A 27,106-nucleotide genomic window follows, 5' to 3' on the forward strand; every position below is an offset into this window, starting at 1 on the left:
TAAAATAGAATCAGACATGGCTTTTCTAAAGAAATTGAAATCTAATGTGAACAATTAAAATAGAATCAGACATGGCTTTTCTAAAGAAATTGAAATCTGTGAGATACCATAAGAAATGAGAAATACCCTTAGGCTGTGTAACATATATTTATTGCTCTGTTAAATCATAGGTTAATAATCAGATGGAAGCTTATTAAGTACTTTGATTTAAAAGAAACACTGAAAATTCATGCCAGGGGTAAACCAGAAAGTTGGCAAGGAAATTTGCTTTTGTTTTGATTACATACAAGGGATAATTTTCAGTTATATATCTTCTTAGATCTCTTCTTCCAGTCCTATAATTTTAAAAATCTGGGTCCTGCAGGCATAGCTGGAGTCAACCCAGAATTTGTACAATGAAATCTGGTGATATATCACTTTTCAAGAATGCAACTTCAAAGTATAAGGTAGAAAAAAGGTTTTGAAACGAGTTAGTTTTTGCAAAGCATTGACCAGTGGGCAAATTTTCTGTGTGAACACTGGTATGATATACAGGCTGTTCTGTAATACTGGTCGATATTCATCTTTAATTGATTATCTTTTATTGAGAACTCAAAATGTTTGGTTTTCTCCCCCTCCCCTTTAAAAATAATATACTGAAGCAATTTATAAGTGTATCCATTCATCTTTTATGTTCTAATAAAAAAATGTTTTAGACTTAAAGTTGTTTTACTTTTATCGTAAAAGTAACTGGTGTACATCCTAAGAAATTCAAACTGCAGAATGATATAAAATGAGAAGTTAAAAGCCCTTCTCCTTTCTTCCCACTAATGCTAATATACCTCAGAGGTACCAACTGTTTATAGTTTATTATAAAACCTTTTGGAAATTTTCTTTCTCCACACGTTATTATGACATATCTCTCCTTTTTTAAAAAAATGGGATTATATCAGACATAGTATTTGCCTCTTGCTTTTTCATTTTTGGTTTTTGTAAAATTCGACAATACATCTTAGATTTTTTTCATATTAGAATATAAAAATCTAGCTCATTTTTTTAATACCCTCATAATATTCCATTGTATATTAAATTAGTCCTCTGTTGATGGACATTTAAATTGTTTATAGTTTTTTAGTCTATCTGTAGGGTAACTTCCTGGGAGTGAGATTGCTGGGTTAAAGTGACATGCTGAACTTCAAAGCAAGATCAAGACCATTTTTCTGTTTGTTTGTTTTTACTGGCAAGAACACATAAAATAGAGAAGGGAAATGGTCTGTGGGAAGGCAGAATATGTCACCTTTATACAGTTTTATTTAGATAAACAGTGTATTATAATGATGGCTGAACTTTTCACCACACATAAAAACTGGCAACTATGTGAGGTGATGGATATGTTAACGAAACTGATTGTGGTAATCATTTCATGTGGTATACATGTGTCAAATTATCATATTATACACTTTGAATATATTGTTGTATTTGTTAATTATACGTAAGGTTGAAAAAAATAAAATGATTAATGAAGAGTTAAATAAACTGATTCATTCCAAAACAAGACTTAAAAATTTTGTTGTATTTGTGAATATTCTTTCTTGTATAATGATTACAGAAGTAGAAAACCTTGACATGAAACTGGGAAAAATGCTCTAAATTTGAGGAAGGATAGTTAACAATGATAAAACTTAGTGACTTGCTTTTTGATGACCAAGGAGTACTGAGCTTTGTGACTTCTTAGCGTGAAGCATTGATTTGAAAATATAACTTTTAGAAAATCAGTTTAAAAATATGTCACAACTTACATTGAGCTTAGTGAAAGTTTCCTTTAAATATTGTGAATATTTACTTACTATTTCCTTTAAATAACAATACATACTAGCAAGGTTTCCTTTGAAGTATGGCTGAATGAGTCCATGGTTACCTAACTTTCACCACTGATGCATGAATCAAAGCAATTAAAAATTGAAGGCAGTCTTTCTGTAATGAAACTAGAGAATAGCTGTAGCTCCATACCAGGCTACCAAGAAAAGTCTTACAAATAAAATGAAATTAGAGCTAAAATCCAAAGAGGAGACAAACTTATTTTTAGACCTCAAACAGATGCATATCCCTTAGAGTAAGAGAGATACGTATTCCTCTGAGGGACCTTTCAACAGTCACTTTGCAACATAAAGATTCAGGATGAAGAAATGGGCGAAACCATCTTTATAAAGGCTGATTTCCATGTCAAGCTCCTGGCAAATATACCCCCTTCTTCTTAATGTAGCACTGGAAAAGTGGCATGGGGCAGGAGGAGAAGTGCACTAATGAAAGTATATGTTTGCAGTTGTGCCTAGGACTCGCAAATTGCTTTCCTCTTTCTAGTGCTCTATAACCAGTAAATGACAAAGGAAAACAAGATTTATGTATTTATAAGTATATAATTTATACATTTAATTATACAAAAGCAAAATACTTGAGTATGGCAGAGTAAAATTGACAGGAGACAATTTGGAAAAATGTTTATACTACCTTTTTATGACAAAGCTTGCATATATACAAGGAATACTTATAAATCAACAAGAAAAAGGTGAATAATAGGCTAAGAATATGAATAGATAATTCTGGGAAGAAATGTAAGTGGTAAATAAATACATAATTTTTTTCTGGTTAGCATTTAAAAAATTTAGTGATAGTGTAATTAGGCAGGAGCTCTCATGTACTGCTGATGGTAATTAATTATGTAAACTTTGGGAAGGGTGTTTTGTCAGTCAGTATCTGAATTTAAATTATTCTCTCAGACTCAGAACTGCTTATAGGAATTTATGCTTCTGTAACTTTATTTATGTTTCTGTAACTCTCTGTGAGCAGTGTGTGTGTGTGTGTGTGTGTGTGCATGTGCGTGTGCACATGCATGCGTGTACACACGCGTGTACATGCATGTATGAAAGAGCACAAGGGGAATCATACAGATGTTTATTGCAGCTTTGGATTACTTCCAGTTTTTATCAGTGGCGATTTCTTCAATAAATTTTGGTGCATTCGTATAGTGGAATGCTGTGAAGCTGTGAATGAAGTAAAGCTATATATATTGACGTGAGAAGATACCTATGATTACTCAAAGAAGAAAGCAAGATGCCAAACAGGACTAAGCAGACTCAAGCATTGATAAAGTATTCATAAAAATTAAATGTGTGCTAATATGTCTGTAAAATATAATAGGAATGTATTATGCCAATATATGCTTAACTGTATGGTGCCTGTGCTTTTCTTACAGATGCTTCTTTGACAAGACCACTTCATCATCAAACCTCTGCCTGCCCCCACTCTCACGGAAACCCTCCTCCTCAGACTCAGCCTCCGCCTCAAGTGGATTATGTTATTCCTCATCCTGTACATGCTTTCCATTCTCAAATATCTTCTCATGCAACATCTCATCCCGTGGCACCTCCACCTCCAACGCATTTAGCTAGTACTGCTGCACCAGTCCCTCAGCATCTTCCTCCCACACACCAGCCAATTTCACACCATATTCCAGCCACAGCACCTACAGCACAGAGACTGCATCCTCATGAAGTGATGCAGAGGATGGAAGTTCAAAGAAGGAGAATGATGCAGCATCCAACGTATGTTTTATGTTTTTAAAAAAATAATCACACTTTATTCTTTCGCCTTCTATTTCCATTGGTCTTTAAACCTGTAAAGTCTTTAGAAGTGATGTAGCTATCCTCAATTAATAGTGATGTAACTTAATCCTCAGTTCACTGGGAAATTAATTCTTTACTAACCAGAATGTTCCTCCGTCTCATCCTGAGTTGTAGGTGCTGACAAAAAAAGCTCTATATCAGGTTATTTAATAAAATCAAAGCCCTTTCAGGATATAACCCAAGGCCATTTATTTTTGCAAGCTAATCTTTGTTTCTTCAGTAGTCCATACTAAAGATTAATGTTAAAATTGGTGATCCTGAGTAACAAGATGTAAAGTTATTAAAGATTGAATTTGATTTATTTTATGTTACCAACCAGAGGGAAGAAGGGTGTTAGTAGAAGTTTTCAACAGCTGACATTGAAAAACTAGTCTTATTAACTTAGTTTATTTATAAATTTAAATATTAAGATATTCCCCAAACATTATGGAAAGACTATAATTGAACTTTTTGTTTTCTTTTGAAAATTCAGGATCTGATATTCTCATTTAGGGCAGTGTACTTTGTTGGTCTTACTCTGCCTGCCTGTTTTGGTAAATAAAAGTTTGCAGGAAAACAGCTACACTTGTTCATCTGTGTATTGTCTGTAGCTTCTTTCACACTACAGAAACTAAATTGAATAGTTGCAACAGAGACCATGTGGCCTATAGAGCGAACAGTATTAATTATTTGGCCCTTCCAGAATGTTTGCAAAACTCTTGATCTAATCAATAATCTGGCACTTGTGTAACTTCTTTCTTTAGTTATATAATTTAAGGTTATATTCAGAAGCTCTAGCTGTTTCTGCCATTCTAATATAGTGAACCTTTGTATAGAAAGTTGCCAATTTCATATTCATATCTTCCAGTATCTAGAAAATTAAGATTAAACATGCAAAATCTGTAAATGTGTTCGAAACTAATAGTAAGAATTAGACTATAAAAAATGAATCCCTGGAGCTGTTTTTTCTTAAGTGCCATTTGTTTAGAACTTTATGACTATTTGCATTTGTAAATTTGACAGACTTTAGACTAGAAAGAGAAAATATAATTAGCTGGGATGACAAAGTGTGAATGGAGGTAATGTCAGTTCCCTGGATGGGTTGACATGTGTGTTTGAAAAAAATGCACAAGTTAAAAATTTTTTTCTTAGAAGTTTTATCCATTGAAATGGATGAATATTATTACAGTATAAAGGTGAAGCAAAATAAAATAGTTTCCATTTTTCTGCTTTATATGTTTATATAAAATAACTTCTTTGTGCCTGTAGCATATGCTGGAATATTAATTTTTTAAATTTTATTTAGTCCCTATTTTATTTAAAATAATTGCTGTAAAGCAGGTATGCAAGATAATGTTAAAACTGCCTTTTTCCTTGGGTGATATTCGGATTGGCGGCATTGTAATAAATGAGCAGTGAGAATTTGTGGGATTATGGTTTCTTGATTTATTATTAATCATTAAATTATTTTATATTACATTTTTATAATTTATAGAATTAATTTCAAGACTAATCTGTAGATGTTTGTAATAGTAATACTATATTATTTTTTCTACACTAAGAAATAACCAATTATTCAATTATTTCCAGTGGTCTTTTTGTGTTCTGTGTTTCCAGGCGGGCACATGAACGCCCCCCACCCCATCCACATAGGATGCATCCAAACTATGGTCATGGGCATCATATTCATGTGCCTCAGACTATGTCCTCACATCCTCGACAGGCTCCAGAGAGATCTGCCTGGTCAGTATCTTGTTTATTTCAAAGCTATGCTCAGTTTCTTGTGGTGGAAACCTGGAAGAGATACTTTGTAGTGGAATGCCTAGAGAAGGGTAGTGTGGAGAAACTGAATTCCAGCTTATCTGTGAAGCACTGTCTCTGGGTGAGTCCTAAGAGACCTGGAGAGGAAAGAGTAGCAGCTTGAGTTCTGGGGCAGGGAGTGTGTCAAACAGGAGTAGAGCTTTTTGTTGTTGTTGTTTTTCAGGGATCTACCGTCAAAAGTTAACTCCCTAAACTTTTCATAACTTCTTTATCCCCCGCCCCCCACCTTTGTACTCACATTTGCTGTACCACCCTTAACCCCTGCTGTTGACAGGGGAAATCCAGCCAGCATCCTCTAGGCTTGTGTTCTTTCCTAGAGAAATGGAAGCAGATTTGCATTAATTTTCTTTCTGGATCTGTTGTCTGTGGGCAGTCATTGAGATCTTGATCCACAATGACTTTTGAGACAAAACATAAAATGAGAATAAATAAAAGAATATTTGGCATTTACCAAATTTTACTCTTTCTAAAATTTTGTTTACCCTTGCTTTATAAGGTAATTGTCCTTGATGCCAACAATCCAGAGGCACTATCCAACAAACGGAAGACCTGGGAGCACACTCATATAAACCAAAGAAGCAAACTCTATTCTATATGCTCCTCAAGAAGAATCAGACTTTTAGATTGGAAGGAACCTTAGGGGCCATTCATTGTATTCCCTTCCTTTGTGAGATGTGAAGCTGAATGCAAGTACTTTGCTCCTCACGCTCACAAAATTGGATCTTTGAATGTTAATTCCTAAAGTGAATTTGAGATTATTAGTTATATCCTTTGGGCTAAATTATCTTTTTTTCTCAGCTAAGTAAGATAAGAATCTTCAGATTACTTTAAAAAATGTAAACATCATCCCCCATTTCTGTTGATAATAAAGACACTGTAAAAATGTCTAAAATTTAAACTGTTCTCCTCTTTTGTCAGGGAACTGGGAATTGAAGCTGGAGTGACTGCAGCTACTTATACACCTGGAGCATTGCATCCTCACTTGGCCCATTACCATGCACCACCTCGACTTCATCACTTGCAATTAGGAGCTCTTCCTTTAATGGTAAAATAGGAACCTTTCAAAATTCTGACATAGTTGCCTTCGAAAACTATTCTTCCTTTTCTAAATTAAATATTTTATTGGAAATATTTTTAATGTATTAGTTGTTAATAGGTATTTCAGTAGAAGTTGAGAATTATTATTATTAGATTGAAACTGTGCTGTAAGAAGGTATTAGATATATTAAAATATGTGTTTGTATTTGCATTGTAAAATATATTCTTCTTAATGTAAAAAATGACAAATTTTTTTCTTTTTATGTGAAGATGACAGTCTTGATCCACTCTCCCTAGGACATGTGCTTTATTTTGTTGTAAGTGGTAATGGGTCTGTTCTAATGCATTCATACTTTATTTTCTGATCAGCAGGACTGTATTAATTCTCTGTATCTGATTTGAACAGATTCAGATTTTGTTGATCCATTTTGAGTTCTAAAGAACACATTTCGCAAAAATTGAGTTTGCTCTTCACATAATACATATTGTGTGGTACAGAGAAGTGAGTAGTTTTGTCTTGTAGGGGTAGAGGCACTGCAGAGAAGGTTGCCAAGACACTTTATTATACATGCAACTTCTAAGCAGGCTTTGGAAGAATTGGGAATGGTACTCTTACAGTGGCTACAGCATGTAAAGAGCTTTCAAATAGCATAAGCACAAGGAAATCCAAGTAAGTTGGTATTTCTAGATCTTAGGGGTGAGGGTCATTCAGCAATGAAATATCTGCCCTGCTAAGAAACTAGGGCTCAGGAACCATTGAAAGGGGAATGTCTTGATCATATTTATGTTGTTAGAGTGATTTAATCAGATTGTAGTTAAATAGACCCCCTCTTTAGTTGTGTGTAAAATAGATTTCATGGTAGGAGAAGGATACTGGTTAGGACATTATAGTAGAAGAGATAAAAGATGGTGAATGCCTGAACAGGGGCAGTGGCAGTTGACATAAAAAGGATGGGATACATTTGAGTAATATTTAGGATGACTTCCAGATTTCTAGCTTTGGTTATTAGGTATATGATGTTGCCATTCACTAAGTTGGAGAATATTAGATGAGGGTTTAGGGAAGGGGTTATTAGGTGAGTTAGGGTTTGGACATATTGAATCTGAGATAATATGTGTATCAAGGCGGGATGTCCAGTAGAAAGTTAGGTTTATGGTCTGGATCTCCAAACAATAAACTGGTATCTGAGTTAAAGATGGGTTGTGATCTGTCAATGTACAATGTATATGTGTCACATATCTGTCATATTACATGAATCCATGGAAGAGGATTAGATTTCCAGGAAAATCTAATCTAATCTAATTTGTCAGACTGACAAGAGATTGAAAAAAACCTTGGAGAATAATAATACTATATTTAAATGATAATACTGTACTTCAAACAAAGAATTCCAAGAATTGGCTAGAGAAGTTGAGGATAAATAAAGTTAGAATTATGTCAAAATAATATGGTCAGTAGCGTTTCCATCACAAAAAAGTAAAGTTTGAAAAATGTTGACTGCATTTGGCATGGGAGTGGTTATTGGCGGCTTTTGTCAGAGTGATTTCAGTAGTGGTGAGGGATGGAGATGGGGTGCCTCTTAGATTACAGTAAGGAAGGTTAAAAAATGTGGAGACTGTGAATATAAACTACTTGCTTTATAAACTTGGCTGTGAAGGGAAAGTGGGAAATAGGGTTGGCATTTGTTCCAGGTTTAGAGAGGTAATTTAGGTTTGGAGAAACTTGAAGGTAATTTTAGGTTTAGGACAGAACAACATTAGCATTAGGGAGGGCTTGTTTGAAGATGTCGCGGAAAAGGGGTGGGTAGCAGCTAATTAAGGATGACCCAGGGTCGGGGAGTAGGAGAAGAGGGGAGCAGGTGATAGAGCTGACCTTTGAGTAGGAGAAAGAGGAAGCTTACCCCTAAAAGCTAGAGAAAGGAGGCTAGGGAGGGTTACAGGGGAGGTGCAGCTTTAAGTAGTTTGGAAGGCAGGAGTTCCTTTCTGATTTTTTTCATTTTCCTTGGAGATGTGTAGGAAGTTAGATTATCTGCTTAAAGCTGGATACTATTGATCTGGATTATGAGGAAACTTGCAGATATTTAAATACTAGGCTATTTTAAGGGTAAAAGTTATTGCCTATTTTAAATTCTTTTCCATGTGTGAATTGTCTTTTAAAGCTGTAAAACCTGCTAGAAGTATGTTATGATTCAGCGGAAGCTGATTAAAAAATAATTTTGGAGATTTATTTATAAAAATGGAAGAATGGTGCTCTGTCTCAGAATCTCCCTTTCCTAACACTATGGTCAGCTCTTGTTATTCATGGTAGTTATGTTGTGTAGATTTGCTGTGAACGCTGACTAAGCAGATGTTGAACTATTGGGGTGGCCAAAAAGTTCGTTTGGGTTTTTCCATACGATGTTACAGAAAACCCCGAACGAACTTTTTGGCTAATCCAATATTATTCCTAAGGGTAGATACAGCCCTAGGTTATTGCAAGCTTCTAGTCACAACAACCAGTCAATGCATTACGTTGCTTTAATGTGTTTTTCTGTTTAGAGACACCTTATTTGACATATACTGTTGATTCATTAACATTGATCTCATGGCCGACAACACCATAGCTCATGCCTGAATGAAGCTTATCTACACACAATTTCTGCATAAAGCACATCACAACCTTCTTGCACTTAGGAACACTAGCCAAGAATTAAGCATTTTGTTTGGGAGCCATTTTAAACAATAAAACGATCTATAAATAGCACAAAAATGTGAAAAACATTGCACTAAGTAGATTGCAAAAAAGACACTTGTTTACAGTGTAAGAGCTGAAACAACTAGGCAGGGTCTTCTTCCTCTAGGCTGGGAACACGTATTGGGCAAGTCAAATTTTTTGCTGCTCTGTGCAGGTCCATGAATGACTGTGAGAGCATGACTATTGATTCTGGAGTTACAAATAAATTCAAATAAATTCTCTCAAGTAGGTGAGTTCACAACAAAGACATCCATGAATAATAAGGATTGACTATGCCTAACAAAAAAATTAGAAAACACTGTTAAAACTTTCACTAACAGAGCCAACCCAAAAAAGGAGCCAAGGGTACCTTTGACTATTTGGGAGTTAGAGGAAGGGGAGTAAAACTTTTATGTTGAAGTTAAGTTTTGTGCATTTCTGTTTCTTAATACTGTTCAATAAAGCTCTCTGAAATTGATCAGATCTTATAAAATTTTAGCCTTTATACGTTTAGGCTACTAAGAACATCGTTCTTAGGTTTGAGTATTTTCTACTTAGGATTCTTTGTGCAAAATAAATCAAGTAGAAGAGAATTGTTATCTCGTGGAACTGCTGTTCCCTTTTTTTTTCCTTCTGATGACGGTTTGAGTTATTATAAAAGAGATCATTTTTGAAGAGGAACCTGTTAACAGAATGGTTTTTTGGAGCTATATATACTTATTGAAGTTGATTTTTGTGAGAAGCTGGATGGAGAGAATTGAGTGTCTGAATTATTCAATGGTAGCAGCAAAACTTGAGCCTATTCTTAATTGATTTAGCCTATCTCTTCTACTAAAATAGGTTCCTGACATGGCAGGCTATCCTCACATTCGTTACATTTCATCAGGCTTGGATGGAACATCATTCAGAGGTCCTTTCAGGGGCAATTTTGAGGTATGTAATAAAATTAATGAAGATATTTGCCACAGTATCCGTAATGCAGAGAGAGAATATATGTAATATTAATATTTACAACTGTATAGGATTGCTGCAGTGGCTGGGGATCAGAAAGCAGTAAAATACCTGAATTTCTGATATTGCTTCTAGGGATTATTATAGAAAAGTTTATAAGTGATATTAATTTTAGTGTCAGAAATTACCCAAGTATTTGAAGAAGAGTAAATGAAAATATCTAATACAGAAGAATGTAGAAATTTATTGAATTAATATAAATATCAGATAAAGAACCATACTATTAAATGTGAGAGAAAAACCTTAATGCTTTTTTTCAAAAATAAATGCAGTAGACTTACGTGCCTTATTGAACCCATGTGATGTTTGTAATACATTAGAATTGAGCAGTAACATTTTCTATATAAATCTACCTTTTGCAAATTATCTTGGAAATCAGTACTATCATTTTTTGGACCAATTCATTGTTTTCGATAGCTCTTATATTGTACTGTGTGGATGAATATAATTTAACCATTCTCCTAGAAAATCATTTAGGTTTTTCTAATATTTTCCTACTACAATCGATGCTTAATGCTTTTTGACTAAGCTTAATTTTTAGAGAAGCATTGCTATAGAAAAATAAACCTAAGTAATTCAGTTTTTCGCTAAATATCTTCTTGTTTGAATTTTCAGGAAGAACAAGTCATTTGAATATGATGTAAAGTTTTTTGGTTTTTTTAAAAATTTATTTATTTTTGGGTCTTCGTTGCGGCGCGTGGGCTTTCTCTAGTTACGGCGAGTGGGGGCTACTCTTCGTTGTGGAGCATGGGCTGTAGGGCACACAGGCTTCAGTAGTTGCGGCACACGGGCTTAGTTGCTCCGCGGCGTGTGGGATCTTCCTGGACCAGGGCTCGAACCCCTGTCCCCTGCATTGGCAGGCGGATTCTTAACCACTGCACCACCAGGGAAGTCCCTGATGTAAAGTTTTGTTTCTTCATGTCAGTTTGGAAGTTGGAGTCATTGGGACTTAGAACTATTGTTTGACCTGTTTCCCTATTTTACTACAATGATTTCATCTTCTACATGCATGCACACATGCTTACTGATGTACATAGTACCATGCAGTAATATGCTGCCCTAGTCTGCAAGGATGACTTTGCCATACCACTTCAGTTGGCTGAGAAAAGAATTATAAACAGTCATTTGCCTTACTGTATATATGGCTTTTTGAATACTCTATTTACATTGCAGGTTTATAAATATGGAACTTTATTGCTTTTACAGTACTGACAGTGCTGTTCAAGGAATAATCATCCTGACTTTTAATACTAGTTATTCTTCACCTTCAGGAACTTATTCATTTGGAAGAAAGACTAGGAAATGTCAATCGTGGAGCATCCCAGGGGACAATTGAAAGATGTACATATCCACATAAATACAAAAAAGTAAGAATTTATTTTATGAAACATCTACATTATTATTGAAATGCATAACATTTAATATTATGGACTTCCTTTGAGTTTGTGGAGTCTAGCAACTACATTTTTTTTTTCTTTTTTTGTGGTACGCGGGCCTCTCACTGTTGTGGCCTCTCCCGTTGCGGAGCACAGGCTCCGGACGCGCAGGCTCAGCGTCCATGGCTCACGGGCCCAGCCGCTCCGCGGCATGTGGGATCCTCCTGGACCGGGGCATGAACCCACGTCCCCTGCATCGGCAGGCGGACTCTCAACCACTGCGCCACCAGGGAAGCCCTACATTTTTTATTATTAAAACAATACATGCATGTGGTTAAAAAAATTGAAAGTATAAAAATATATACTCTGAAGTCTGTTACCCTACTGATCCTAGTTTTCCTTCCCAGAAGAAAAATCATGCTTAAACATTTCTTAGGTATTCTTCCACATATTTTTAATAATATGCATATGTATATATTTTTCTTTCACTTTTAAAAATAAAGGGGATAATATACACACATTTTTGCACATTTTCTTTTCATTCTATATCAGCACCTACAGATGATCCATATTCTTTTTAATCACTTATACAGAATTCCATCATACAGTAGTACCATAATTTAACTAGTCAGTTATTTTGATGGACATTTAATTGACCTACATTTCTTATATTCTACCCTTATATTCCTTATGTAGTATTACATCTAGAAGTTATGGACTAGGCATGTTAAATAAATTTCTTTCAACAGACAACAGTGTTCTATCCTATAGAGACTAATAACGTGTGAAATTTCTGTTCATTGTTTTTTTCATCCTTTTTCTAAGAGTATTAATGAGGTAGTACCGTTAAAGTCCTTTCAACTGTTTAAGCTAAATACTATAATTAGCATTAATTTTTGAATGTTATTTGAAATGTTCATTAGTAAAATAAAGTTTATTTGGCTGTGCTGATGATAGGACAAAAGTAGTATATAGTATTCTAATTGTGATTAAAAATGATAAATTTCAAGCTAATGAATTTCTGTTACTTTTAATTTTGCTTTTGATGCTGATTATTTAAGGGTCTTACAAGAACACTTAGTTGATAATAGTCACTTAATTCATCCTTTAATTCATGACAGTTTTGCCTGGGAAATAAGTTGTGGGTGAATGTGTGGTTTTGTTTTGTTTTGTTTTTCAAATAAACACAGACTTTACTCAGTTGTTCAATAATGTCATCTCTACTAATAAGGTAACAACTGATTGGTTCTCACAGAGGAAACTGCACTGCAAACAAGATGGGGAAGAAGGGACTGAGGAAGACACAGAGGAAAAATGTACCATCTGTTTGTCTATTTTAGAGGAAGGTGAAGATGTGAGGTAACTAGACACTAATTATCTAAAATCCATTGTCAAAACTGTACAAGATTTTATTTGAAAGTAGACCAGAACCCAAATAAAGATTACTCCTGGCATACCCTGTTACCAGTCTCTGACATGTAGAATTGCCTTCTTATAGTGAGTGAAATAAAAAAGATTAAAGTGTCTGTATTAACAGCAAAGGGGTGTGGATGGGAAATATACTACCTGTTTTGGGGCCACACCAAGACTTGGCCAGGGAAATTTTGTGGGCAAAAATGTCTTCTTTAAATCTTGCAGGAAGGAGAATTTGAGGGGTGAGAGGCTTTGGAGGCCAAGACAGATGTATTAATGTATTCTCCAGAGCTTAAAGAGGGGGATCCAGATTAGCTCCATGCAGTTTGTTTTACAGCATCTTTTATAAAGTAATCTTGTTCTAAAATTTCCTCTCAGTTTGTAGACTGTTTTCTTCTTGCAACTTTGTGGTTTAGGAAATGTTATTATGCTAACCAAATATTAATTTTAGACTTCTCTTTTTATAATCTCTTAATTGTTTTGTTCCTATTCTGGTTTTTTCTAATGTAACATAATCCCATATGAAACAAGTTCTATAACATATATAAAAACTGTATAGTAGTCTTGTTGCCCTAGTTTATAAGGAAAACTTTATCATATTTCTTCAGTTGGCTAAGAGAGAGAAAAATTGTTATAAAAAGTTGTCTACTATACCACATATAAGGTTATTTGAACACTGTATTATTTCCAGTGAAGATTTATAAATATGGATGATAATTGTTTTTACAATATTGACAATACTGTGCAAGGAATAATTGGAACACCTCTTTTTAGCTATTTTTACAAAATATTAGGAAGTCTGAAATGTATGACAACTCTTAACGGGGGTGGAAGTTGAAATGGACACTTAAGTTAGTAACTTTTATCCTACTGTTACACTTAGATTTAACGTTACCCTGTTATTGCATGGAAGCTTTCTTTATTTCTCAATTTCCAATTGGTAGTGTAGTGTACTAAAGTAAACGTCTCTTTTTAACCTAATTTTAAAAGAGTAGCATAGAATTAAGTGGATATAACATGAAAACAATATTATTAACCTTTAATCAATCAGGTACTTAAATTTAATATGTAAAGATCCTGTAGACAGAAAGTAATATTGCATATTAAGACATTCCTTAATCAGTATGATATGGCTGCTGTATATTTACAACATAAGTTCTAAGGCTTTTGAGAGAGAATTAAATGAGATTTTTTTGAAAGTGCTTCACAAATACAATGATTTGATATTTAAAAATGTACTTACAGTATTATGTTACAGGAAACATATTGCCAACTCCAGTGCATTGGCAGCTCATGTAGAGAAGCAAAGCTGGAATAATTGCTCATGTAATTGTTGTTCTTAAAATTCTTGAGATTTTACATAATTTGATTCCATACCTGTGACAGTTAATTATCTTGGTCATTTATACATTATATTGCCCAGAGTATTAACTTAATGTAGGTGTAACTCTTGAGTATGGAGGAGTGTTTAGAAAAATGTTTAGTAACTTCAGAACATTACTGAATTATTACATGTACCATTTGTTTAAAAATAAATGCACTACACTTGTCATAAAATTAATTTTTGCTTTTTGTTTTGTTTGCCTATAATAGACGCCTTCCCTGTATGCACCTTTTCCACCAAGTGTGTGTTGACCAGTGGTTGATTACCAATAAGAAGTGCCCCATATGCAGAGTGGACATTGAGGCCCAGCTGCCAAGTGAAAGTTGACACCATGTTTCAGAACTCTTACCCTCCCTCTCATTCCCACCCTCCTGGTACTGCAGTCTACCAAAGATGGCATGACTTACCTGCGCAGATTTGGAAGCCGTGAACTTAGAGTGCTGGCTCTGCTATATGGTACAACTAATGCTAGACCTACAGTTTATGTATACAGTTGATTTTGATGTATTTATAAAAGCTTTTTTTTTCTAGATTTGACATTTTTCCTGTATCATTTTACTGTATTTTTGCATGGTTCCTTGTATTGCATTTCTTTGCACATATTATGGGCTTGTGACCCTAAACTTGCAGGCAAGATTAGCTGCTTTAGTAAGTAGAATTTCGTGGTCTTTTTGTTTTTTACATAGTACCAGGTCTTGAGAATTACGAATTTTTTTTATCCATTACTAACGTTTAATTTAATCAATCATGTACTTTAGTTTAATGTATAAAGATCCTCTAGAAAATGATAATATTGTGTATTAAGACATTCCTTAATTAGGACAAAATGGCTGCTGTATATTTACAATATGGAGTTCTGAATTAAATACCATTCTTGATACTGGGAACAGAATACAAACCATTTTCAATCAGATGCAGGTGGTATTCACATCACCAGAGTGATCAATAGAAATTTTCTTGGTGTATCCTTTTCCTTTCAGCACAATGCAGATAGAGTTGAATATTGATATCATACATTTAGACTGCTGTTCTGATTGTATTTATCTTTTTCCTACATTGTTTAGAACTTTATTTCCCAGATTCAATTTTTGCTGCTGTGAAACAGCTCTGATGAACACTAAATAGTAATTTCAATTAGCTGGATTGTACATACTTGCAGATTTAACAAAATTTTAGGGAAATTGGAGAAGACATGTAGAATTTTGTTCAGTCTTCTGCTAAGCACGTATATTAAAGATATCTGCTTACATTGATTTTTGTAAACACATTTAGTCAGGATTTAGAATTGCAGTCATCGGCAGGTATCTGTGCATTCATAGAACTTCTAAAGGTCCCAGGATCACTTTTAAAGGGATTTTTATTAGTTTAAAGATAAATAAAGTCAGCTGAATCTACATGTCTCTTGTTTTATTTCTCTTTAAACTTGAAAACAGTAAATCTGCAGATACTGTGAGGCACAAATTATACTGTCAACCTACTGTTGCTCTGGTTTTAGACTCCCACTTCATACATTACCAAGAGTCGATCACTGATTTAAAAATTTTAATTTCTATAGTTAAGATTTACTGCATAATATAGAATATTAAAGTTAAGTTAATGTACTAACATTTCTCCTTTGGAGAAAGTTTTAATCCACTTAAGGATGTGTATTATCAAGATACTTTCATATACAGGATAGCCTAATTTTATTTGTCTAAATATGCTTAATATGCCCCAGATTGCAAATGCATCAGTCAGTAACATCACTGTCTGTATGTGGAAGACATGTTCCCATGGGTCATATGTGAAGATGTCGATAAGCTTGCATTAAGCCACCTGCTTTGTAAGTGGATTGATTAATAAATAACTTATATTTCTATTGTCTTTGTGTTTCATAATTCATTTTTATAAAACTGTTTACACTGAACATCTTGGAATTCAAAACAGTGATCTCACTCAAGTTGACATTTGCATAATTTGATGTTTGTATTCATTCAGTTATGGCTACTTGCCCTTGTTTTGTATTAGTAAATGTTATACCGTAGTAATTGGCAGTATCAGCATGCTTCAACATAGTATGTGTAGAGATGGAGGATGGACTATAGTTTATAAATTTGGATATAAAATAATATATTTAAAAAGAATACTAGGGACTTCCCTGGTGGTACAGTGGTTAAGAATCAGCCTGCCAATGCAGGGGACACAGGTTCGACCCCTGGTCTGGGAAGATCCCACATGCCGACGGGCAACTAAGCCCATGCGCCACAACTACTGAGTCTGCGCTCTAGAGCCCACAAGCCACAATTACTGAGCCCGCGTGCTGCAATTACTGAAGCCCGTGCGCCTAGAGCTCGTGCTCCGCAACAAAAGAAGCCACCTCAATGAGAAGCCCGCGCACCGCAACGAAGACCCAATGCAGCTCCCCCCAAAAATTATAATAATAATTTAAAAATTAAAAAAAGAATACTAGATGATTAAGCTGCAGTTGTCGAAGGGTTGTGGGAGGAGTGGCAAGACAGAATGAGAGAGAGAAAAAGAGAGAGAGAGACTTTGTTTGCCATCTTACTAGGGACAAGCGCTAGTAGCCTGTCTTCAGGTAGCCTGTGATGGATGTAGGACTTTACCACTGGAAAACCCAGGGTCTGTGCCAAGGGGTAAGATGGGGAGAATTCTATACAATGGAGGCCTTCTTCATGCTCCCCAAAACACAAATACAGATAGATTTCTCTCTTTTTTTAATATTAGATTTAGATGCACAACTACCTATTGACCTGTTTAATGATTGCTACTGATTTTTTTAAAATCTAAAGTATCATTACTTTAAAATTTATTTTATGCAAGTATTTGTAGCATATACCTGAATTGTTAATGCAGGAGCTTCTTAAGCTACTGCAATTAATTACAGAAAAATGTGATTAGTAATGAACCAAGTGAGAAAGAAAATAATTTTTAGTATTTTAACTTTCTGTGCTTTGTTTTGGTGTCTTCCATATCCTGCTACATCTTACGTCAAAACGAAAATTTCAGTGATAGCTATCCAAATACTTTAAAAACTCTTTTGTCAGCAAATCCTTTTGTTCATCGTTGTTAATATGCAAGTGATAAACTGATATTTGAAACATTTTTTTTAATCTGGTGACTTTGTTTAAGCTGCTAGCACATTTCATCATTTGAAATGTTCATCGTTGTTAATATGCAAGTGATAAACTGATACTTGAAACATTTTTTTTATCTGGTGACTTTGTTTAAGCTGCTAGCACATTTCATCATTTGAACCATAACTATTTGACAGAAAACTAGCTCTGTTTTAAAAATGCTATTTGTAATACAAATTAAAATGTAAACGCTGTAGACATTTTGTGATTAGTTTTTCATAAATGGGAATAGCTTAATTTTGTAGAAAATGCATCCTGAATTTTTTTTTAACATCTTTATTGGAGTATAATTGCCTTACAATGGTGTGTTAGTTTCTGCTTTATAACAAAGTGAATCAGTTATACATATACATATGTCCCCATATCTCTGATTTTTAAAAAATTTTTATTTTATATTGGAGTATAGTTGATTTACAATGTTGTTAGTTTCAGGTATACAGCAGAGTGATTCAGTTATACATAGACATGGATCTATTCTTTTTCAAATTCTTTTCCCATTTTGGTTATTACTGCATCCTGATTTTTAAAAAATTAATTAGTTTATTTTTGGCTGTGTTGGGTCTTCGTTGCTACGTGCGCGGGCTTTCTTTAGTTGCGGTGAGCGGGGGCTACTCTTCGCTGCGGTGTGCGGGCTTCTCATTGCGGTGGCTTCTCTTGTTGCAGAACGTGAGCTCTAGGCGTGTGGGCTTCAGAAGTTGTGGCACTCGGGCTTCAGTAGTTGTGGCTCGCGGGCTCTAGAGTGCAGGCTTAGTTGTGGCGCACGGGCTTAGCTGCTCCGCGGCATGTGGGACCTTCCCGGACCAGGGCTTGAACCCGTGTCCCCTGCATTGGCACCCCTGCATTGGCAGGAGGGTTCTTAACCACTGCGCCACCGGGGAAGCCCTGCATCCTGATTTCTAATTTAACTTCCAAAACCTCTGGCAACAGTAAATTTTCTTGCTTATTCAAGACTTGACATGTCACAATATTGGATATAGCAATATTGAAATATTTTCTCTCAGTTATAGATTTCACTCATTTCCTTGAATTAAGGGTTATGTCCAAAACAGCTATTTCTTTCTAAGAATATTTTCTTTCTCTCTCCTCTGTATTCTATACAGATTCACAGGCCACACAGTTGATCTTTTGGAGTTTTGAAAAGAATACAGTCTGGTGTCAGACAGACTTGGGCTTAGAATTGTTTAACTCTAAAAAACTTAAGCTTTCTGAGCTTCATCTTTCTTATCTGTAACAGAAATAGTTTGTTATTAGAATTAAATGAGATGAGTGTAAAGAGCTTTGCATATAGGACATACTTAAGAAGATACGTTCTCCCAATGCTTGCTCATCCCACCCCACCGCCCAAATACCCTTTGCCCTTGCTGACAAATGGTAGCATAGCAAGATGCTGAACCGTAGATCAGTGTTTGCTGTAATCTTTACTCTTACCGAGTCCAAGCAACGGGTTACTAGATAAGAATGAAAAATCCTCTGCAGCCCTTCAAATTTTTCTTCTACCAGAGGAATGGAAGATTCCCAGCACACGTTCCTTTGCTTTGAAGTCACATCAGGCACATCGTCACCCATAAAAACCGTCCAATGCTGTGTTTTAGGCAGCTGCTGCCAATAGATCAGACTTGGCACAGGATATGAAACCATTTGCCTCTCTGAGCTAAAATAAAATATTACGGAGAGATTAACAGCTAGAATTTCTCGATCTCTCCTAATTTTCCTTCCCATCAAATTGTGTTATGCAGGGATCTGGTGCCCATTGAGGATTAATTAAGCACACTGCTGAGCTGCCTATGTTATTGTATTAGCTGCTTCTAGGCTGCTTCTTAGAGAGACCAAGAGTGTGTGGAAGGTGTAGGTTGCCAGGAGAAGCTTTTGATTAGCCCAAAGAAATTGCATATCTCCTTTAATCCTTTATCATCGCTACCGAGAATGGTTACATTCACTAAATACTAATTTTCATTGTGTGCTACGCTGAGTCAGTTTTGCTTTAGGTGGTGATATACAGTATGTGTGCAGGGTCAGGGGCGGGGAGCTTTGGAGAGTAAACTTCTACAGATTGTTATTGATATGTTGTGTTACAGAAAGGAAGAGTTTGGCTTCTGCCATTGCCTGTGTAGCTGGTAGCACAGCTCAGGATACTCAGATTTCCAATCTGGCCCATAATATGGGATGCTCCAAACCTGTTATCCTAAGGATTCTGTTTTTTAGATTCTCAAGAAGAGTTTTTGACAAGGGAATTGGAAGAGATATGGTAAGTCTTCCAGCCTGGCTTTAAAAAGGAATGGATATCTTTATTGAACTGCTATCTAGACTACCGTACTGTTAGTATTTGCTCAGAGAATAAGCTATGGTGTACCTGGGTTCCTAGAACTTTGTTGTTAGCCACACACACCCCAAACCCCAAAGCTTTGTATTACCTATCTATTGTTTGGTGACCCTAAAACTTAGTGGCTTAAACGTCAAACATCTTAAGTTTCTGTGGGTCAGGAATTTGGGAGCAGCTTAGCTTGGTGCTTCTGGCTCAGGGAGTCTCATGAAGTTACAGTCAAGGTGATAGCTGGGGCTGCAGTCATCTCACGTCATTACTGGGTCTGGAAGATGTGTTTCCAAGATGGCTCACTCACATGGCTGTTGATAGGAGACTTCGATTCCTTATTGGCTGTTGGCCAAGAGACCTCACTTCCTTGTTACGTGGGACTCAGATGTCTTCACAACAGGGTAGCTGGCTTCCCCAGAGCAAATGACCACAGAGAGAGAGCAAGTAGAAAGCCACAGTGATATTTTTCATCTAGTCACAGAAGGTATACTCTCATTCTTGCCACATTATATTCATTAGAAACAAGTCACTAAATATAGCCTATACTCAAGAGGAGTTGATTGGGTTCCAACATTTGAAGAAAGGTATAGCAAGAATTTGTGTACACATTTTAAAAACACCACAGTTAGTAACTGTCTTATCCCCTATGTCAAGACCCAGTCTCCAGACATCTTGGACTTCTGTGGCCAAAGATTCTATCAGGCTGGTTTCAGTCCTTCCCAGGGCTCTCCATTACATCTGATCCATGGTTCAGCACTAAATCAACTGTGCCCTCAGGAGGTAACCAAATGCCAAAATATCTGGAAATGGCTCAGGCATTCAAGTTGCCCGTGTGAAAAATTTTCCAAGAATAATTTTTTTTTTTTTTTGCGCTGTGCCACACAGCATGTGGGATCTTAGCTCCCCGATCAGGGTTCGAACACATGCCCCCCTGCATTGGAAGCACAGAGTCTTAACCACTGGACCACAAAGGAAGTCCCAGAATAATGTTTTTGAGGTTCACAGTTTACAAATAATTATAAATCCTAGCTACTGTGCTATGTTTTCCTAAGCCATGACACCATAGGAAACAGTAAGATACAAGACTTGCAGCAGGGATATCCCTGGTGGTGCAGTGGTTAAGAATCCGCCTGCCAATGCAGGGGACATGGGTTCAATCCCTGGTCCGGGAAGATGCCACGTGCTGTGGAGCAACTAAGCCTGTGAGCCACAACTACTGAGCCCATGTGCTGCAACTACTGAAGCCCACGTGCCTAGAGCCCGTGCTCCACAACAAGAGAAACCACCACAGTGAGTAGCCTGCGCACTACAGCGAAGAGTAACCCCCCTCGCCACAACTAGAGAAAGCCTGCATGCAGCAACGAAGACCTGATACAGCAAAAAAAAAACCAAAACAGACTTCCAGCAAACAAGCTTATTTGGTGCAAGGATTGAGAATACTCCCAGGTAAGTATATCTGTTACCTATTATGTAACAAACCACACCAAATCTTAGTGACTTAGACACAATATTTATTTGGTCATCACTGTACAATATGGGCAGGTCTGGGCAGGAACTGCTCATATCTCAGTGTGGTGTGACCACTGGGTTCTTCATGTGACTGTATTGAGTTGGGAGCTCTACTGGGATGGAATGCCAGTGTGGCCTCCCTTAGATATCTGATGCTTTAGCTGGGATAGCTGGGACAGCTGAAGACTCACTGGGCATCTCTCTCTCTTTTTTTTTTTAAATTTATTTATTTTTGGCTGTGTTGGGTTTTTGTTGCTGCGCGCAGGCTTTCTCTAGTTGTGGCGAGGGGGGCTACTCTTCACTGCGGTGCACGGGCTTCTCATTGCGGTGGCTTTCCTTGTTGCGGAGCATGGGCCCTAGGCACGCGGGCTTCAGTAGTTGTGGCACGTGGGCTCAGTAGTTGTGGCTCGCGGGCTCTAGAGCGTAGGCTCAGTAGTTGCAGCTCACGGGCTTAGTTGCTCTGCGGCATGTGGGATCTTCCCGGACCAGGGCTCGAACCTGTGTCCCCTGCACTGGCAGGCGGATTCTTAACCACGGCACCACCAGGAAAGTCCCTGGGCATCTCTCTTGATGTGGTCTCTCTAGTGAGGGAGAGCTAGACTTCTTTACATGGTGACTCAGAGCTCTAAGAAGGAAGAAACTGCCAGGCTTCCTAAGACCTAGGCCTGGAACTGGCACAGTGTCATTTCTGCCATATTCTGTGAGTCAAAGCAAGGCTAGCCCAGATTCAAGGGGAGGGGAAAAAGACTATACCTATTAATGGAAGTAGCAGCAGCAAAAAGAAAAATTGTGACCATCTTTAATTAATCACAGTAAGGTAAAACAAGTGCCATTGCTGTGTTATAATTCCTAGTACAAACTTCCTGAACACATTTTTCCCCCCAAGCCAAAGTTTAGCATATGGAGAAGTCATGTGTGCAAATGGTTTATTTTCTCAAGTGTAATCTTGAGAGGAGGAATCAGTGGTGGAGGAACTTTGACTTCCCCACACTGATGTTTGAGAAAAAGAAACTTATGTGATGGAGATATTTTTGTTCCTTTGACTGCCATATCTTTGTGTAATTTAGAAATTCTTTCTGCAGTGTTCTTTTTTTTTCTTAACTTTTTTAAAAATTTAATGTATTTTTTGGCCATGTTGGGTCGCCATTGCTGCGTGCGGGCTTTCTCTAGTTGTGGCTAGCAGGGGCTACTCTTCGTTCCAATGCGTGGGCTTCTCATTGCAGTGACTTCTCTTGTTGCGGAGCATGGGCCCTAGGCGTGCGGGCTTCAGTAGTTGTGGCTCGTGGGCTCTAGAGCTCAGGCTCAGTAGTTGTGGTACACAGGCTTAGTTGCTCCGCGGCCTGTGGGATCTTCCCAGACCAGGGCTTGAACCTGTGTCCCCTGCATTCGCAGGCAGATTCTTAACCACTGCACCACCAGGGAAGTCCTGCAGTGTCCTTGATAGATGGTTATTGTGAAAGTTAATTTAATGTGTCAATTTGTCTGCACCATTGAGTGCCCAGACGTTTGGTGAAACATTATTCTGGGTCTATTTTGGGGGGTGTTTTCTAGATGAGATCAAGATTTGAATCTGTAGTCTGTGTAAAGCAATCTCCTTAATGTAGGTGGGCCTCATCCAATCAGTTGAAGGCCTGAATAGAACGAAAAGACTCTCTTCTCCTCCTCCCACACCCCATGAGTAAGGGAGAATTTCTCCTCTTCACTGCTTTCAAGTTGGGACATTGTTTTTCTCTCTGAGTGCCTCTGCACTCAAACTGAGACGTGGGCTCTTCCTGGGTTGCTAGCCTACCAGCCTTGGACTGGAACTACACCATTGGCTCTTCTGAGTCTCCAGCTTGCAGACTGGAGATTGTAGGACTTGTTAGCTTCCATAATTATGTGGGCCAATTCCCTATCTATCTGTCTATCTCTGAAGAACCCTGACTAATCCAATTATGCCCATGGTTATATTCTTCCAGGGATGGTGAGGTCACTACTTACTGAAGAAGTACGTTTCTTTTGTAAACAGTTAAAATCATTAATTCTTAAAAATAATTCTGTTCCTTTGGTAGATGTTCCTATAAGTCATAGGGTCCTATTCTGTATTTTGGAGCAATGTAAAAATAAGTCTGGTTTCTTGCTATATGCTAGCTCTTCAGATACTATAGGACAGCCATCTTGATTTATTTGTCTCTTCTCAAAGTGGAATATCCTTAGAACCCTTTTGTTTAGACTGGATCTTAAGCCTCTTACCTATTCTTGTCACCATTTTCTGGATATTTCCAGTTTATAAACATTCCTCAAAATATGATACCTATAAGTAATCATCACTCTGGCTGTGGCCTGAGCATTAAAAAGTATGGAATTAACCTGAACTCACTCATGCTAATGAGTTAGGTCTTGGAATGGTGGTATTTTCCAAGGGTGCACAGGTTTCCTAAAGGAAAGGTGTGGAAATGGAAAGAATAAGAACAAATTGAAAAAGGAATACAAACTGAAGGGAAATGAGACACAGTCTGCACTCTACCATCTGTGTGAGAGTGGGATTGGCTGTCATGTCCCAGTAGGCCTGCACACCCCACAGGCACAGTTTAGCCCAGAATGGGGGCAGTTACTGAAAAGCCAGCTTGATATGCCAATTGGGACGTTCTCTGCATTCTGTACCTCCTCAAGATTCCACCAAAGCTCATTAGGATATGATACAAAAATTAAGAGTGTCTTACAATGTTTATCTGGTATAACAGAGAACAGGAAATGCATGAATAATCGAACAGCATAATATTAAAACTCTTGAGTCAATGGTTTATTATCCTCAACAGAACTTTTACTTTTTTACTCACTTTCTAAGGATGAGTAAATTATATTGTTATCCTTTCATGGACCTTATATTTCAAGCACCATGAGGGCAGGGACCTAGTTTTTAATGCCCTCTTGCTTATACAAGGCATTTAGTAGATTAAAAGAACAAAACAAAAAACAAAAATAACTTGAATAATCTGCAAGCTTGAGGTCCAGATTTTAGAGACTCATTTTGAGTGGAGGCTCATGAAGGTACTAGAAAGGTCTTTCTTTCTACCTCTGTGGGTCTCCCTGCTACTGAGCAGACTTACAGGCCCTAGACTGGGACATACCCATGCACCCTGCCCAGCCAGCAACAGATAACCAGGTTACCTTCATGGGCTAGATAACGGTTACATATTGGTCAAGGTGAAAGTAGTAGGTCAAGATGGATGCAAGCAAGGCAGAGAAAAGTCTTTCTTTTTGTCAGAAAAGTGACCTGCCCCTACCCCCAAAGAAATTAGCATTGAAAGTTACTTATTTGGGGTAACATTTGAAAGAAAATTTTAACCTAACCACTCAAAACTTTTAAGTTACCTTGCAGCTGTTTCCCCTTGTCATCCATATTTAGTCATTTATCAAGGTTCTCTCATTTCTCCAGTAATGCCTCTCATACCTGTTTCCATTTTTTTATTCTCTACACTCATCCAAGTCAGATTTTTGTTACGTCTCACCTGGGGAAACTTTTTCCATAGTCCATTCTTCGTGCTGCCTCCAGGGGTCAGCTTTCTAAAACAAAGTTCTAACCAGGTCATTATCCTTCTTAAAAACTTTCCGTGATTCCTTATTTTCTGGATCTTTTTCAGCTTTATCTTTAACATTCCTATAATCCAAATGCCTCAGACTGCCTTGTTTTTCCACAGATTTATTCTCATTGTTTCTACTTGAATGCCTTTGCCATCTCTGCTTGCCAAAATCTAACCCTTCCTTTAAAAGCTCAAATGTCCACTTTCTAGTAAGCCTTCCTTCACCTATCCCTATTTTGAATTAATCATATTATTTGTGCTCAATATTTTATAGGTTCTGCCTCTTAAAATACTTTTGTTCCTATTTGTCTCCCCTTCCTCGTTTTGAACTTGAGGGCATGGCTTGCACTTTATCCTTCTCTCTGTTCCCTGCAGTGCCTTGCAAACACTGACATTTTAATTTTAATATGGCAAATTTATCTTCTAGGTAGTTAAGAGAGAAAAGAAATCAGGAAGAGGTAGGCAGTTAGGGTAGGGGACAGAAATGGGATAAGAGCAACTGAGGGAGAGAACATGGTAGTAATTAGGAAGATAGCTGGGTTCTGATAAAAATCAGCTGGTGAAAATCGTAATTTGTTTATTGTCTCATTCACAATTAATGATATATAAATTAAACTGGGCCCTTTATGCTTCCACTGTGATCTGGAACAACAGCTGCTGAAAGTCACCAAGAACAGAAATAGAAAAGCATTCTTCAAGGATATAGAAACCATGACCATGAGCTGAGCTTTTGGACTTTTATGATAATCTAGTACATAACCCACATAAATCCTAATAAAAATTAAACAATAAATAAGCACTTTATTTGTTCTAGGCACAGAACCAACACCCCTGCCCTCCTGTAGCTTATAATCTAGCATGTTTGATCAAATTAAGCAGCTCCCTGGGTTGAGCTTGAGATGGTCCTAGTGCCTGTTTATGGCACTTCTAGGAAAGCTGTGAGGTTTCTAGCTCTGACCTGACCCAGGACAGTTTTTGCCTCCTGAAGTTCTTGAGTTCTGCATCAACAGTGGCTATTTGACTGTGAAATTTTCCCACTGGGGGAAGGTCCTGGAAGTCTGAGGGAAAGAATCCCAGGAACAGGAGAAAAAGGTGGGTAGCTGAATAAGAAATTAGAAGTGAGGAAGGTCTGACAGCAATCAAATCTCTGGTGATTCAGAAGGATAGTCCTGACAGCCACGAGTGTAAGACTCTACCCCAGACTGAGGAATCTTGGTGTCAGAAAAGAAGAGTTCCCGTTTGGCACTCCAGGACCTAAACATTTGTGTAGGAATCTCAGAATCTGTCTCTCTGACTTTCTCAGACGTCCTTTCGTGGGGTTGGAAGACACTAGGCAACACCTACCTTGAAGTCCAATAACTCCTGCCAAACCAAGCCACTCACCTTGTCTCCAGTCATGCTGGTCGAATATTGGTCTGTGCTTTTGCTTGGGGGGCTCTCTATGCCTGCAATATTCTCCCTTCACTCCATATCTGCCCCATATGCATACCTTTTTGAAGCAGTACTTGACCAAGAAATGAGAATAAAGTGTATTGATCATGTAGAATTTTACCATAATGTAAAGGGCCATTGGCCTTCAGGAAATTTATCCTTGGTTAATTTTCTATTTGATTCCCTTTGATGACTGTTTCACACTTTTCCCACTCTTTCTGCCAAATGTAGAGGGGACAATGGTAAATACGGTGGAAAGAGCACAGGCTTTGCAATCAGACTTGAGTACCAACTCTAGCTCTGAAACCTATGAGGACTGTGATTGCAGCCAAGACATAGAACTGTTCTGAGCCTTAGTTTCTTCATCTGTTAGATTGAGATAACACATGACATGTTAATTAGACTCATTGTGGTGATCATTTTGCAATATATACAATGTTAAATAATTAGGTTGTACACCTGAAACTAATATGTATCAATTATACCTCAATTTAAAAAATGACCCCAGGGCTTCCCTGGTGGCGCAGTGGTTGAGAGTCCGCCTGCCGATGCAGGGGACGTGGGTTCGTGCCCCGGTCCGGGAAGATCCCACGTGCTGCGGAGCGGCTAGGCCCGTGAGCCATGGCTGCTGAGCCTGCGCATCTGGAGCCTGCGCACAACGGGAAAGGCCACAACGGTGAGAGGCCCGCATACCGCAAAAAAAAAAAAAAAAAAAAAGACCCAGAAAAACTGGGATAATACTATCAATAAAGATTATGAGG

The 27,106-nt window shown here is 37.3% G+C and overlaps 1 protein-coding gene across 7 annotated transcripts in view; it reads left to right on the top strand.

Moving 5' to 3' along the window:
* The window catches only part of RNF111 (ring finger protein 111), an 80,798-nt gene extending 64,539 nt beyond the window's left edge, over nt 1–16,259 (top strand). For 3 of the 7 annotated variants that reach the window (XM_029238688.1, XM_029238683.1, XM_029238684.1), the window contains 7 exons: nt 3,233–3,581; nt 5,259–5,384; nt 6,381–6,507; nt 10,054–10,146; nt 11,496–11,591; nt 12,856–12,959; nt 14,607–16,256. In XM_029238688.1, coding sequence (XP_029094521.1) covers nt 3,233–3,581; nt 5,259–5,384; nt 6,381–6,507; nt 10,054–10,146; nt 11,496–11,591; nt 12,856–12,959; nt 14,607–14,724 — 1,013 coding nt within the window. In that variant the 3' untranslated portion in view covers nt 14,725–16,256. Of the gene's footprint in view, nt 1–3,232; nt 3,582–5,258; nt 5,385–6,380; nt 6,508–10,053; nt 10,147–11,495; nt 11,592–12,831; nt 12,960–14,606 lie in introns of all 7 variants that reach the window. The other 4 variants (XM_029238681.1, XM_029238685.1, XM_029238687.1 and 1 more) reach the window with 3 other exon arrangements.
* Nucleotides 16,260–27,106: the final 10,847 nt, after the last annotated feature.

The sequence above is a fragment of the Monodon monoceros genome, unplaced genomic scaffold (genome assembly GCF_005190385.1).
Source record: "Monodon monoceros isolate NGI ecotype Baffin Bay Population unplaced genomic scaffold, NGI_Narwhal_1 Super_Scaffold_21, whole genome shotgun sequence".
Lineage (NCBI taxonomy): Eukaryota > Metazoa > Chordata > Mammalia > Artiodactyla > Monodontidae > Monodon > Monodon monoceros.